The sequence below is a fragment of the Musa acuminata genome, chromosome BXJ2-8 (genome assembly GCF_036884655.1).
Source record: "Musa acuminata AAA Group cultivar baxijiao chromosome BXJ2-8, Cavendish_Baxijiao_AAA, whole genome shotgun sequence".
In the NCBI taxonomy this organism is placed as follows: domain Eukaryota; kingdom Viridiplantae; phylum Streptophyta; class Magnoliopsida; order Zingiberales; family Musaceae; genus Musa; species Musa acuminata.
Window position 1 is genome coordinate 312,559 of NC_088345.1, and position 13,859 is coordinate 326,417.

General features: G+C 40.5%; 2 protein-coding genes across 2 annotated transcripts; both read right to left on the minus strand.

Annotated features, from left to right (window-relative positions):
• Nucleotides 1-1,886: 1,886 nt before the first annotated feature.
• LOC135618486 (uncharacterized) lies at nucleotides 1,887-5,836 on the minus strand. Its single transcript, XM_065119367.1, has 8 exons — nucleotides 5,168-5,836; nucleotides 4,983-5,077; nucleotides 4,782-4,885; nucleotides 4,605-4,705; nucleotides 4,429-4,529; nucleotides 3,919-4,356; nucleotides 3,713-3,844; nucleotides 1,887-2,335 (listed from the first exon to the last, which is right to left on the minus strand). The coding sequence occupies exons 1-8, from the start codon at nucleotides 5,441-5,443 to the stop codon at nucleotides 2,128-2,130; spliced, it is 1,455 nt and encodes a 484-aa protein (XP_064975439.1). The 5' UTR covers nucleotides 5,444-5,836; the 3' UTR covers nucleotides 1,887-2,127.
• Nucleotides 5,837-6,785: 949 nt separating this feature from the next.
• LOC135618485 (uncharacterized) lies at nucleotides 6,786-13,639 on the minus strand. Its single transcript, XM_065119366.1, has 2 exons — nucleotides 13,466-13,639; nucleotides 6,786-8,840 (listed from the first exon to the last, which is right to left on the minus strand). Exon 2 carries the CDS (start codon nucleotides 8,810-8,812, stop codon nucleotides 6,905-6,907), a length of 1,908 nt encoding a protein of 635 aa, XP_064975438.1. The 5' UTR covers nucleotides 8,813-8,840; nucleotides 13,466-13,639; the 3' UTR covers nucleotides 6,786-6,904.
• Nucleotides 13,640-13,859: the final 220 nt, after the last annotated feature.

Genomic DNA, 13,859 nt, shown 5'->3' on the forward strand with positions numbered 1-13,859 from the left:
CTTGTTGAATCTTGGATTTTGATGATGAAATCAATTGGTAAATTATTTGTTCTAATACATGTGTTGAGATAAATATGCAGGATTAACTACGATAGTAGTAAGGCGTAAAGCAGATGATGGGCCGGAGTCGAAGACTCAGACGATATACCGGGAGCTGGCCAAGAGTTCATCGTGAGATCACCGGAAGCACGTTGGAAGACTCACCGAAAGCTCGTCGGAAGATCGCCGGAAGACTAGCCGAGAGTTGGTCGGGAGTTCGTCGAAAGCTCACCGGAAGACTCACCGAAAAGTTCACCGGAAGATCGCCGAGTGAAAAATCGACGAACCATGCTTGCCTTAATCGTAGTTAGAACGATAATTAGAGTTGATTTGGGAGGTAATCCCATCAACTCTATTAGGGGCCAACTGGGCTCGGAGTTGGGCTGGTTTGGGCCGGAGTCAAGGCCCAACCAGGATACTGAATTCTTGGCTGGCGATGGTATCGCTTGGAAAATAGCACCCCATGTGGTCTGGGCGGTGGCAATGCCGGCAGTTATTACTACCAACGGTGGTACCGCCCCTGTCAGGCGGTGGTACCGCCAGAGCTCGGTCTCCTAGTTCTGTCAGACGGTGGTACTGCCCAAATTGAGCGATAGTACTGCGTAGTGTCAGATGTCAAGCGGTAGTACCACCCAGTAATAGCGGTGGTACCGCCAGTACCCCGAAAATCCGGGATGAGACACTTTTTGGCTCCATTTTTTAAAGTCATTGGGGCCTATAAATACCTCACCATTTTCAGCATGAAAAGGCACCGAAGTGTGTTATAATCTTGAGTTATTGGGGTGTACAAGTGTTGTAAACAAGTGCTAGAGTTCTCCTCCTCCCTTTCTAAGTTTTGAGATCATTGAAGAGAGGTGTGAGACTTGTAAAGGTTCTATCCTAAACCCGTGAAAAGGAGAAAGCGCTGTAAAAGGTAGTTGGTCTTCACCTATTGAATGAAGGCCTTTAGTGGACGTCGGAGACCTCATCGGAGGAGGAATCCGATAATGGATGTAGGTCACATTGACCTAACCACTCTAAATATGGTTTCCATTTCGTCTTAAGCAATTTTCTTTAACTGCAAATCATTTCTTAGCAAAATGCTTCTTCTCTCATCTTGCTTTCACTACACTTATACTCTCTAACGTTTTAAAGTTAATATCTTTCCAAATCAATTTCCTTCGAACATACGAAATATTTTCTGAAATCGCGTTGCACTAATTCACCCCTCCCACCCCCCTCCCCCCCCCCTTCCCTCTTAGTGCAGCTCTTGATCCTAACATTGCTCACTCTAGGAAGTTTGCTTCATTCTAGCTAGTGAGAATACGAGATTATCTCTTAGAAGTTGAATAATCTTATCCCTATCAAAGAATTCCTTATCTACTTAATTAATCTTAAAAGAACTATTTTGTAATCATGAGAGAAGATCGATCATAAACCATTTCAAAAGGAATTGTTTTAATAAAAGAATGATATATGGTATTATTCTACCATTCTGCCAAGGAAATTGTTTTATCCACTAGTTTGATTTATTCATCACTTCTAAGATAGTTTTCTAGACATCTATTCATCACTTCTAACGAAAAAAATAAATAAAAACAATAATCCCTAATTGGCTACATCAAAGGATTCTTTTCACAATTAAAAAATTAAACTCAAAACTAAATAAAAAATAAAGATTAATATTAAATTCTTAAATTAAGGAATCCTAACACTGTAAACTTATGTTTTCTCCTTCTGTCTGAAGAAGTGCCAACACTAACAACCAGCCAAGAAAATTTGGTGAATACAAATCATCTCCTCACTCATCATTCTTGGCTCTCTTTAATTTTCACCTTCACACAAAAGCTTACCTGGCTGTGGGCTACTGAAAGAAAAATCATTAAACAAAATCCAAGTAAATTGTCTTGTACATTATCAAAATACTTTCCGAAATCTTTTGATTCAAGAAAGGTATTTGTACAAAAAAAAAAAAAAGACTCGAAGAATTCTGGATCACTAATGAGGCCTGGCTTTATATGGGACTGAAAAATAGTCTAATTTATACTGGAGCTCAATCTGAGAAAGAATACATTATATATGAATGTATATAACTTATATATACTATTTTTATTTGTTCTCTAACCTCCTACTTGAGTAGTCTGGAAGTTTTGGGGGGAGTAATTGGCTGCTTTCACTGTGCAATGCCGGTGTCCTTCTAAACATGTGCTTTCTGCACCGCTGAAATATGCCATCATACATGAGATCAAATTGTGCTCCTGCTCTCTCCCGATTCAAGATAAAAAAGATGTGATCGGCTTCAATGATCTTATAGTACCTGAAAGAACATCAAAAGAATTTTTCGCTTGATACATGAATCCATGACATTAATTGTCCATATAACAATAACAAGGAGGACATACAATCTTGACTATTTTGAGTCAATCCTATGTATCTTTTGCCATCATTGTGTTCCGTAGAAAATTATATCTTTAGTTAAATTGAGAATATTTAAATATTTATCTATAGTTCTTAGTAAAATTTTTTAGATATCCTTCTACCTCTCGTCGTACTATTGATAGTAATTTTTTTTTTTAACTACAACATCTATGGGTATCTTTAATATATGCCTATATCATTTTAAATATTTTTTTTTATTTTACTCACCATGAATGGTTCACTTAATTGTCAATGAAAGAAAGAAAATATTTTTTCCTAATTTTTCTTATATCTCAACACATTCATCTCAATAATACAAACTATATATATAGATTTTTAATTACTCCACGTTTAGATTTACAAAATATTGCATGTCTAACAATTGATTAATAAAATTTTTCTCTTACTTACTGATCCATGTTGGTACAGAAAGGAGGAGGATATTTTTGGAAAAGATCACTTTTTTGTCACCATATAAAGAAGATCTACAAAATGAAAGCTAAATAGCTGATAAAAAGAAAAGGAAAACTGAACACATGATTCTTCACTTAAAAAGCAGTAACATCAAGCACTGAATAGCATGCACTTTTCTCTTCTTTTTTATTTTTATTTTGTGTAATATACACACCTGCACAACTTCTCTCTGAGACATAGTCTGCAAACGATATTACTTACATAAAAAGAATATATATCATACAAATTCTAGCCTAGGTCACTGTCATGGCTGGTTCAAAATATCAGGTTGGTGACTTCAAGTTCCAATTACCTCTTTTAATTTAAAAGAAGAAAATAAAAACATGAAGTGCTTAACGCCACCTCAAAACATTGATTGTCAACATATGATTTGATGTCAAATCTGATCTGAGTAACCCTATTATTACTTGCAATCTGTTGGTTTTTAATTCTAATTTTCTTTTTCAGGTTCATCAGCTTCTGCTAGAAAAATGGGCACAGCATGGTAACTTAGTCACTGTGAATACCTTTATTTAAAATGCTAATTATCCAATAACAATCCTTTAACACTGTGAAAATGTTGTGATGCAATGTTTTGTTCTCCGTACAAAGGGAAAAAAAATAAATGAAAACTATAGACTGATGCAATGCTGCTATCAACTAAGCAAGCTTAAAATACACAATTTTAATACATACAAGACATGAAGAATGAAATATATGAAGTAGGAAGTGCTCTATATACTTTTTTAAGGACTACAAAATGTACGTATGCTGAAATGTAATGCTATCACATGAGATAAAGAAGCAGAGTTAGAGTACAAACCAGATTCCTGGCTGCAAAGGAAGGCATGTCGAGTCATCCACAACAAGAAGGCTCGGGTGCTCTACAGGAAGGCGAGGATGAGTCATGGATATTGTGTTGAGAGCTCCATCATTGTCTTCCCAATCTTCGTCTCTGTGCCAACTCCACCAGATCTCAGCTTAGAACTCAAAAGAACATTAGCTTGCATTGGTCAATCGCTCACTCACCTGTAGCCTTTGTAAGGCAATGATGCATTGCGAGGGAAACGCCACCTGCACATCTGCAACACCCGAAGGAAGAGCAATGGATGGACGCCCAAAATGGTGGAGGGAACCGTGAGCCCAAATATCTTCCTCGTCCTCTTGGTTGCGTAGCTGAAGTAGAAGGTGTTGGGGAAGGTGCGGAGTCCCGAGTTGAGCTTGATGGAGCCTTCAATGGTGAGGTCCGGTAGGATCCAGTCGCCGGTGGCGAACGGCCCGGTGTTGCCTAAGAGCAGCTCAGCCAGACCTGAGACGCCGGTCTTCCTCCATCCCATCTCGAAATGATCGAACCCGAAGTTGTAGTAGTTCTTGAGCCATGCAATGTCAAACCAGTCGAAGAGTGTGACCCCAATGCGACAGAGCTGAAGCAGACATATCGACTTCATCGTCCTCCCATTTCCTGGTCTGCAACAGAAGAAACCCGACATGAAGTCATCCATCCATCAAGAACTTGCTGGAGGAATCCTGATGACTCACCGCATGCCGTCGTAATATGTTCGGATGGTTCCGTTGATTGCGCCGGAGAGGGAGGTGATGCTCAGCACCCAGTCCTCGGAAGTGTCGTAGCCGCTGAATGCCTGCAACAAGGAACATGTTTGATTCAGGGAAGTGGAGGAGGAGGAGGAGGAGGAAGAGGGAGGAAATGGAGGCACCTTCTCGGCAAGCATCTGCTGCAGCACCCTCGCAACCTGCACGCCTGCGGAGTGCCCGACGAAATGGACGGGGTGGTGCTCATCCCATGAAGGGTGATGCCCTAAGTCGCGGGGCAAGAAATGGATGAGCTGCAATCTAATCCGGCAGGGGCGGGAAGTGATCGGTTTCTGCCTTACCTCGTTCGTAGATCTTCCCGAGCTGTGCGTGACCAAAGTTCCTGCTGTGTTCTTCTCCGTAGTCCACTTGCCCTCCCTTCAGATAGTAGAACAGTTCCCTTGCCCTGGAATCATGGAGCACAAAGGTCTCATTTTTCTTTCCCCTTTACATGAAAACCCCTTCCAATTGACCTCAAAAATGTGATCTTTGGGTAGACCTACCTGTCGTGGATGCTGGTTAGGGATCCTAAATCCGGCACCAGAACGTGGTCGTCCTTCTTCTCTGCCCCTGCGAAGTACGACAACCCTCCGAGCTTCTGCAACCCGATGAGAGACAGAGAGAGGATTCAGTACCAAATCAAGAAAAGAGAAGATAGGCTTAAGCATCGTTGACGAGGAAAGCAGACCCCTTTGCCGAAGCCGAAGATGCCGTGCACCAGAACGATCGGCGGCTGCGGCAGCTGCGGCGGAGACCCGTCGAGAGCCGCTGCCTGGCGCTTGCCCCCTTCGTCCGGGTCTCCGGTGGCCAGGTTGAGGACGTTGGGGCGGAAGCAGTCCGTCAAAGCCTGAGAAAGATCCGACGCCACCGCGGTGCTGAATATGTAGAAGCCGAAGAGCAGGTGCACCGCCGCGCTGACGAGGAGCTCCGTCAGGCCGAGGATTCCGATCGACAGCCTCGCCATTTCTCGTCGCTCTCTCTCAGAGACACCACACACCAACACTTGCTGCTCGTCTTCCAACAAGGACAGCAGAGACGAACAGGTTGTGGAGACGAAGGGAAGAGAGAAGGCAAATGGACCTCTTCCTCACCCCTCCTCCTCTTCGTCCCTATCTCTCGCTTTCACATCAGCATTTTGACGAAGGAAGAAGCGAGGAAAAGATGACTCCTTCCTTCCACTTGTAATACCACACAACCTTCCGAGTAAGAAAGAAGAGAGGTGGGTGGGAGTTGGGAACGGGCACTCACTGCCCCATTCATCTTTGAATCCCCAATTTGTTTTCTCGGTTTCCGCTCCTCTCATTCCCACTCATGCTTTGCTCATTGGTTGGCTGCCGCTGCCAGTGTCAGGCTCACCTCTCGATCTCCTCTCGATCGACAAACAGGGATTTAGGGACCTAATGATAGACCGGTCGTCGAAAGAGGCGTGGGATTCTAATCCATCCACCTCAGCCTGTCGATGAAAACGGTTATAAAACTTGGATCATATCAACGAATGATTTGATGAGTTGATGATGTCGAATCCAATTTTAGTGAAGAGAGGACAACAGATGTCTTTGACTGGAGATGGGGGTTCGTTTAATTATATAGCAATATCTTTTATGATTGGATGAATGCATAAAATAAATTGTTGTTTGCTTTCCTCTTGTGTCTAATGGTGAGAGAACATTGCAGATAACTTCTTCTCTTTGAAGGTTGCAAATGGTAGATTTATATGGATAATGATATGTATTGTTTATTTTCCTCTAGTCTGTCTGCTGTAACATGAAGTAAAAAAATAAAAAGGTCAACGATTGATTGATTGATTCTATTGGATGTATAGAGAGAGGGATGGAGAACGATAGATAGATAGATAATCAACAATAAAAACCAGTGAATCAAGTTTTTATCGTCTTTTGACTTACAGCCGCGCCGCTTGGAAACGATGGAGCAGATTCACTACGCGAAACAAGGGGATGGAAACAAGCCCCTTGGTTGGCCCATTAGAATCAACACCGAGAACCTCTGACTTCGGCTTGGTCAACTAGGTAGGGCGGCAGTCCATGATTGACCGTGGAATAATAATAGTCCAACTTACAAGGCGGTTGTTTCTTAAGAGGAGCTAGCTAGCTCATGAGCAAGAATGTGGATCGATCTGTGCATTGACAACGACCCAAGGACCTCAAATAATACCACAAACGCATGGTATGGTGTTCATAACCATAACCTGGACGGATTGATTGGAGAACAATATTGTCATGCACCGTGAGCTATGTATGCATTACTTCATCCTTCTCATCTCAACATGTCATAGAGATACCAACCCATTGGAACCAACCAAGAAAGCGATGCAACTTTTTTCAACCAGGAGCATCAAGAGCCAGCAGCTGCTGCTGCTGCAAATCAAACCATGTCCATTTTCCTCAACATCTTACAGCTAAACTTCCTAGAGGGAAGAAGAATTAGTGACGAACCGTCTTGGAACACTGAACAGATCCCTCCCTGCAAAAGGGGATGACCACTCGAGTGATCCAGACAAGTACGAGGCGTCCGTTGAGAGGCCGTCATCGTGCATCCCTGGTACGTAGATGCCACCTGTGGCGTCCATGCCTGGCCTCGCAGCTCTGCCACCCATAAACATGGTAGACCACGTAGCAGATAGACGATCGCTCTTCGTTGATGGCCTCAACAGAGTTGTATCCAAGCTCCAGTCTATAGAGGTGTAGTCACATGGTGTCGATCCACCAGAACTCCAGTCTGCTGGTGATGAAAAAGAGGAACCAGATGAACCCCACCCGGTGAAGATTCCAAGTGAGGGTGGCACCACAAGCGACGATGACGACGATGATGAAGAACCAGCAGCGTTCCATGAACCATCGAAGCCAGAAGAAGTTTGGAAATGACTCTGGGGAACCAATTGCTGGGCACTGGAACCATTCAAACCCAAATAGTGTGGACCATGGCCCAGACCCCCATTTGCCACCATCATCTCCATGCTAGAAATACCATTTGAATACCATCCTGTGGAAGCTGGTGGTGATACACTAATGCTGGGGCTTGTGGACGTGACATTGTGCTTGGCATTGATGGACTGGGGACGCTGCATTACACTGACCGGTTCCCTCAGTTTTATCGATGGCATGTTGGCCCTAGATTCACTGGTTGCCATCACAGACCGAGTGGTTGGAGATGCAGCTACCTGCAAGGATGACAAAGAGTATGAAATGGATGGTGTAGGACTAAAATTTGACCACTTTTTCTCCACAGGAGCAGCCACTTGTGTTCTTCCCCAATCTGGCTTAGACTGTTCTCTTCTCAAAGATTGCAAATTCCTACTTGTGGACTCTACATCTCCATTTGTCACAGTTTTGAGGTAGTTTGGATCCCGTTCATCTCTTCTCTGCTGCTGAGTGCCAACTGACGCCAGCCCCTTCTGTTGATGTCTTGAAGTTGCATTCTGAATAGGTATTGCAATCTTATTGTCCAGATCACTTGCAGTGGCAGAGTCACCTGTTTCTTCCGATTTCAATGGAGAAGATTTTGGCTCTTGCTTCTGGGCCTTTAAAGTCTCTTCGGCCTTTTCTAGGTCACCCTCACAAGCAACTACAGCTCTTTCAACCTCCTGCTTAGTGCACTTGAACTTCACCACCATGTCTGAAATCTCTGCAAGCTCTGCGGTGATGTCTATTTTCAAGTTAACACTACTGTCTATGTTTGCGGCAATCTGCTGTTTGCTTTCTTCATTCCCTTCAAGGAGCCAAGCAATGGATTCTTCGACACGCCCTTCATTTTGTATAAGAGCCATTGTTGCCTGTTCTGAAGAGAAACCCATTGCTACAAGTTTCTGGGAGAGCATCTCTAGTTTCCTAGACATGAGGTACCCACAACAACGCTCATGTAGTTCCTGTGCTCGCCTCTCCTTCTGGCGTTGATGCTTCTTCTCATTTTTCTGCCGAATCTTCTCGCGCTTGTCGGTATCACAACCAGGTACAGATTCAACGCGAATTGCATTATTAGTTGTACTTTTCTCCTTCTGATCCTCGGACTCACCAGAGTAGCCATTATGGTTAGACATCGAATCAAACTCACCTGTTGTACCAAGTGAACTACTACCAGAATGCTCCTCCATTTCATCTATGGTTCCAAAATGACCATTCAATTGGCCTGCCGGCAATGAACCAGAGGCCGTTGTATCAAAGGTGTGGAATGTCCCTGAATCTGGATTGTATGCGTTTGAAGAAGAACCATTCCCATAGCTAGGAGCCAGAGAAGGTTTCGAAGAGACTTTGGCTTGTTCCTTGGCAGCCTTTGCAGCCAATTTATCCTTCGACTTAGATTTGGACGCTGGAGACATTTCTAATGATTTTATTACAGTAATTTTCCTGCAAAAGATCGTATTGCAAATTTGATTAATCAGACTGTCATCAAACGATTCACTCAAATAGTATTATGAGGCCTGCCAGAACAAAAAATAACAGACATGAACAGCAGCTTCAACCAGGAATCTCAACTCACTTCAGAAAGGAATATGGAAGAAATAGAAACAGAACCAAGGACAACAAACCAACACTTACAATCACAAGTTACAACGTCCTGACTAATTAAAGTTGACCACATAGATCTTTTCCCACTATATGATATTTTCTATAGGGCATATCCCTAGTTAAATCAGTGGTATTCACTTTTTTTTATATCATTTCTATAAAGTATTTTTAGGTCTTCCTCTTATCTCCCATGGACCTGTTAATCCTAATCAAATCAGTTCATCTAATCATGGCATACGTAGATCTTAGTAAGATGTCTACACAATCTTAAAACAATTTTCACTTTATCCTTTGTCAAGACACGTAATTGCACACGTATAAAATGTTTCTATTTTATTTTTTCTAATACCTCCACACATCCATGTCAACATTCTTATTTTGAGTGCATTAACATTACGTATTGTTTCTTAACTTTCTAAGATCGAACACAGAGCATGATTCATCTTATAACTATATTATAAAAAAAATTTATCTATTGGGTACACAACAATCACACAAAAAAAAAATTCTAACACACCTCGACTTCATATCACGTTTTCATTTTATTAACAATATCTTCATCAATCCTTTTCTCCCAGTAAACAATAGATCCAAGATGACTAATATTCTTAACATTTGTCCATCCATCTTAATTATAACCTTGATTGTCATACTATTACTGAGATAATAATTACATACACCAAGTATAAGTCCTACTTAATCAAAGTCCTCTAGTTAATAAACATGGTCTCAAAAACTCAAATTAATCCCAATTAACCTTTCATCAATTGAATCAAGGAATGAACTAAGTGCATCCAAATGAAAAATGCAACATAAAAATGAATATACAAGTCTCCATCCACCCTCTCACCACAATCATAAGGAATTACTGTTGACTTCATTCCGTTCAAGCACATAGTGAATAACAGCAAGAGACAAGACAACACAACTTGCATATATACCTAGTATCAGAAGAAACCACGAGTTCCTGTTGCAAGTATAACTTCCTCAATATTACTAGCTTTATCTACCTAACACGTTGTTTTTAATGATAATACAGGTAAATTACAAATAATTTGTACTAGTCCATCTTCAAACGTCAATTTTTTGTTTGGTGTAACATCAAGATTGAGATAATAATCAAATAAAAGTACCCAGGGATTATACATCGACCAGTGTTCCTAAAGCCAGTCCTAAGTCAAATAATTTGTACGGTTAAACCCAAAACAACCCATGTTAATGTTGAACCTAGAAGTAGCAAATAACAAAGTCTTTCTTGGGAACATATCCACAAAGAAAAATTACAACAAAGAAATTACTGATTCCACAGAAGCATTAGTGATCGATCCCAAGAATGATGAAATATGCTTTAAAACGTATAGATAAACTAAGCATTTTTAACTTACGGTCATACCATGCTCAATTATGAAAATAAGAGAAAAGACAAGAAGAGAAATATGAAACTTCAAGAAACAATTACTTGCATAATAAAACATAGAGATTTCCACAATTATCTCCTGGTAATGGTCCAACCATGCAAAGGACTGAAAACAAACTGCCCACAAAAATAAATTATTGCAACAAAAATATGGAAACTCTAAGTTTGGTCATGCTGAATATAAAAAGTGAACAGCTCGACAAATGGGGCGACAATGAAGATATCATTGTATTCCAATTCCAATATGGTATGCTCCCATAGCAGTATTATCCAAAGCTGATTAGATTCAGGCTGATTTTCGGCCTTATAGTTAGAATTTAAAAAATGGTCAAAATTGGATTGAATCAACCATATTCAGCCATAGTTTGCAGATTTTAACCAATTTTAGCTGATTCAACAGACATAATAAAAAACAAAGAAGGGAGGAAAAAGAGGGGAGAAAAAGAGAGAAGTTGGAATATCTTCGATGAAATCGTCAATGAGACATGAACAAAATGCTGAGAATATCTTAAGCACCCATTTTCTCAAGGTTATAATATCGTTCATTGCCACAGTTCTTTCGTGTTTTTTTACTGTTGATTTGACTTCCAAACAAACAATACTTGAAAGTGACATTTGTTGAAAGGGAATCCTTAAAACATCTCCCAGTGGTTGAATTTATTGTTACGTTAGATAAAACATCAACCAAGATTCTGGTTGTACAACAATGACATTCTACGTCAACCCTATGCCAGTAGTGAACTTACATTGTATGTGGCATGTAATGCTGGGTTACAACACAAGGACTTGCATATCCACCAGCTAATGGCATGTTATAGTGCATCATTTGTGGTATGCTGTTGTGGATTGCAGAATAGCAGGCTGGCACTAGCAAGATGCATGGCTCCTTGCTGTTGGTATAGGACAACTTGATTATGAAAATAAATGAAAGTTTGACGTAACACTATTTGAACTAAATAAACTAAATTGTGGAAGGATTTTATAGATGTACAATATTTGGTCATTGGTAAGATTGCATAAATTTGATCCACCCAAGATCCTACATTCCTGGGAACCTGATACACTGTACCATGTTTTGCATCTTTAACTATCCTTTGTCACCTATGTTTCTGGTGTTTATGCTGATCATTGATTTTTTTTGTTTTTTGCAAATACATTTGCATCGTTGGTACAGAAAGAAATTCGTCTTTTCCTAGGGATTTATTCATTAACATGATTATGGAATATCTTAAATTCATTGTTCCTTGTAATTGTTGACAGACTGCAAAGTTAGTGGATAAAGGACTTTGAGGTCATTGTTTAGCTTTAAGCAACATCCTGTCGTATAGGCTGGTTAGCTTGTTCATTGGAACATTCGAATACATCTGTTTTCTTTCACCAATACAAAGCTAACCTATGCTGTCACTTGTTTACTCAATTCTGAATACAAACAGGAAAGCATTCACAAGAATATAATTAATCTATTAAAAATCGGAAGCCTATGGATCCACACACTACTCCAATAGCTGAAGACATTTTTGTTAGAAAGTCAAATTTATAACTCCCACATTGAAAAATAAAATTAATAAAAAAACAGTGTGCCAGCACAAAAAGGATCTAAAAAGCTTTTTAGACTTTAAATAGTAAAAATCTAGCAAAAATCTCATAATTTTTTGCTGGTTTAGATGGATTATTTTGACAAAATATGGCATAACCTTCTAACTCATTACAAACTTATATCCTTATGTCCAAACATCCAAACTTCTATTGATCAATCCATTAAAGATGTCAGCTTATTATAGTGTTTGGTTGATGCCATCATGAATGTAAGGTGCATTTTGCATTGCATGCATGAGATCTGTGCATCTGAATGCCAAGTCCATAAAAACAAAATAGAACTCTATTCCAATTTCAGATTGATACTCCTGGTCAAATAGTTGTATATAATCTGAATGGAAATATGTGGGTCGACAAAATTTGATAATACCTATGGCATCAATCGTATCCAATGAAATCTTTGTAGAACTTGCTGTGTTTATATGTGGATAAAATAATTTGACAAGCTCATAAAATAAATAAATAGGTAGACCATATGCCACTTGACTTGTCTAAACAAAAAAAAAAAGGTAGAGGATAAAGAACAGTACATATCCTAGTTATATGTTAATAAAAATGCTAGAAACACACAAATTATGTTACAAACTAACGCCAGAAAGGTTTAAAAACAGTTGCATCAAAATATCAGGTCGATAAATCATAAGATGTGACTCAAACAGCCATCATCAACTTAGAGAAGGTAAGAAAAATAGTGGTACGCTACTTAAATTAGATTATGAGACATATATAACCAGCTCGAAAATTTGTGTATAGGATCCAGATATAGCATAAATAAAAGAATTCTTAAATAAGATTTTATTTATACTCCAAGTTAATAACGTGACACAAATATATGACAATAATATGAACAAAAACATCAACGAACAAACAACTGAAACTGCATCCGACAACCATTTCCGAAAGAACTATGGAGTATATGCATACCCCAGTTACACAAATCTTACCATCATTGTGACTCAAGAAAACAAAAAAAATATCACAACAAAGGACTCAACAGAGCCTGAGCCCTACATTACGTCCCTAGACCCAGGCGCATCAGTAGCTTAATCCTCTGACGAAGAAAACCACCAATCAACGGATCCACAACTATATAAAGAACAATCCACGAAAGAGATTATATTCGTCAAACACGCGTCGGAATTCGCAAACGGCTCAAAGATTCAAAACCGACAAAATCAGAATACCGAAGATCCAAACCCTAGCTCAAGTCCCCTCTAAAAGATCCGCCCCCAACGAATCGCCAAGAAACAAGAAGAACTCGTGCAATCCAATCCTCTTGTAAAGAAACGACCAACCGAACCGGAAACGTATGCGAAACAATCGTAATTCCCTGGTTTGACCAACCAAGATCCAGAAAGCACTAAAACAAATAAAGCAAAAGCAGATCGAGATATCGGAGAGAGGAGGGGGGGGGGGGGGGGGGGGGGGCTGATTGAAAGCGTGGACTAACCTGAGGGACAAGGCAATCTATCTGAGGGCGGGGGCGGCAGCGAAGGGGAGGTCGGAAGACGTGATCGATCGTTGTCGGAACAAAAACTAGGGTTTCGAAGGAATGGGAGTTGGAGAACGAGCGAAACCCCTCTCTCTCCCTCTCTCTCTTTCTTTCTCTCTCCTAATTTGCGATTGGCTGTGGACGGGCGTAAGGAGGTTATTAAATGGGAATGACGAGGAGAAGATTTGGGATCCGGAATTTTGCCGTGTGTAAATAGCTCGCCGCCTCATGGATCCGTTTCGACTTTCTGACGCGGCAATTGACTTGCCTAAGCCGAGGATTGTGTCACGATTCAACTCCTACGGATCGGATTGGTGGTGTCAGATTTACCGAAACTACGACGAATTCGGTC

Coding starts and splice junctions, on each gene's coding strand:
- LOC135618486 (XM_065119367.1), bottom strand. CDS start 5,443: ATGGCGAGGCTGTCGATCGGAATCCTCGGCCTGACGGAGCTCCTCGTC. Junction 5,078..5,167: donor TCTTCGGCTTCGGCAAAGGG/GTCTGCTTTCCT, acceptor ATCGGGTTGCAG/AAGCTCGGAGGGTTGTCGTA. Junction 4,706..4,781: donor CGGGAAGATCTACGAACGAG/GTAAGGCAGAAA, acceptor CCCGCGACTTAG/GGCATCACCCTTCATGGGAT.
- LOC135618485 (XM_065119366.1), bottom strand. CDS start 8,812: ATGTCTCCAGCGTCCAAATCTAAGTCGAAGGATAAATTGGCTGCAAAG.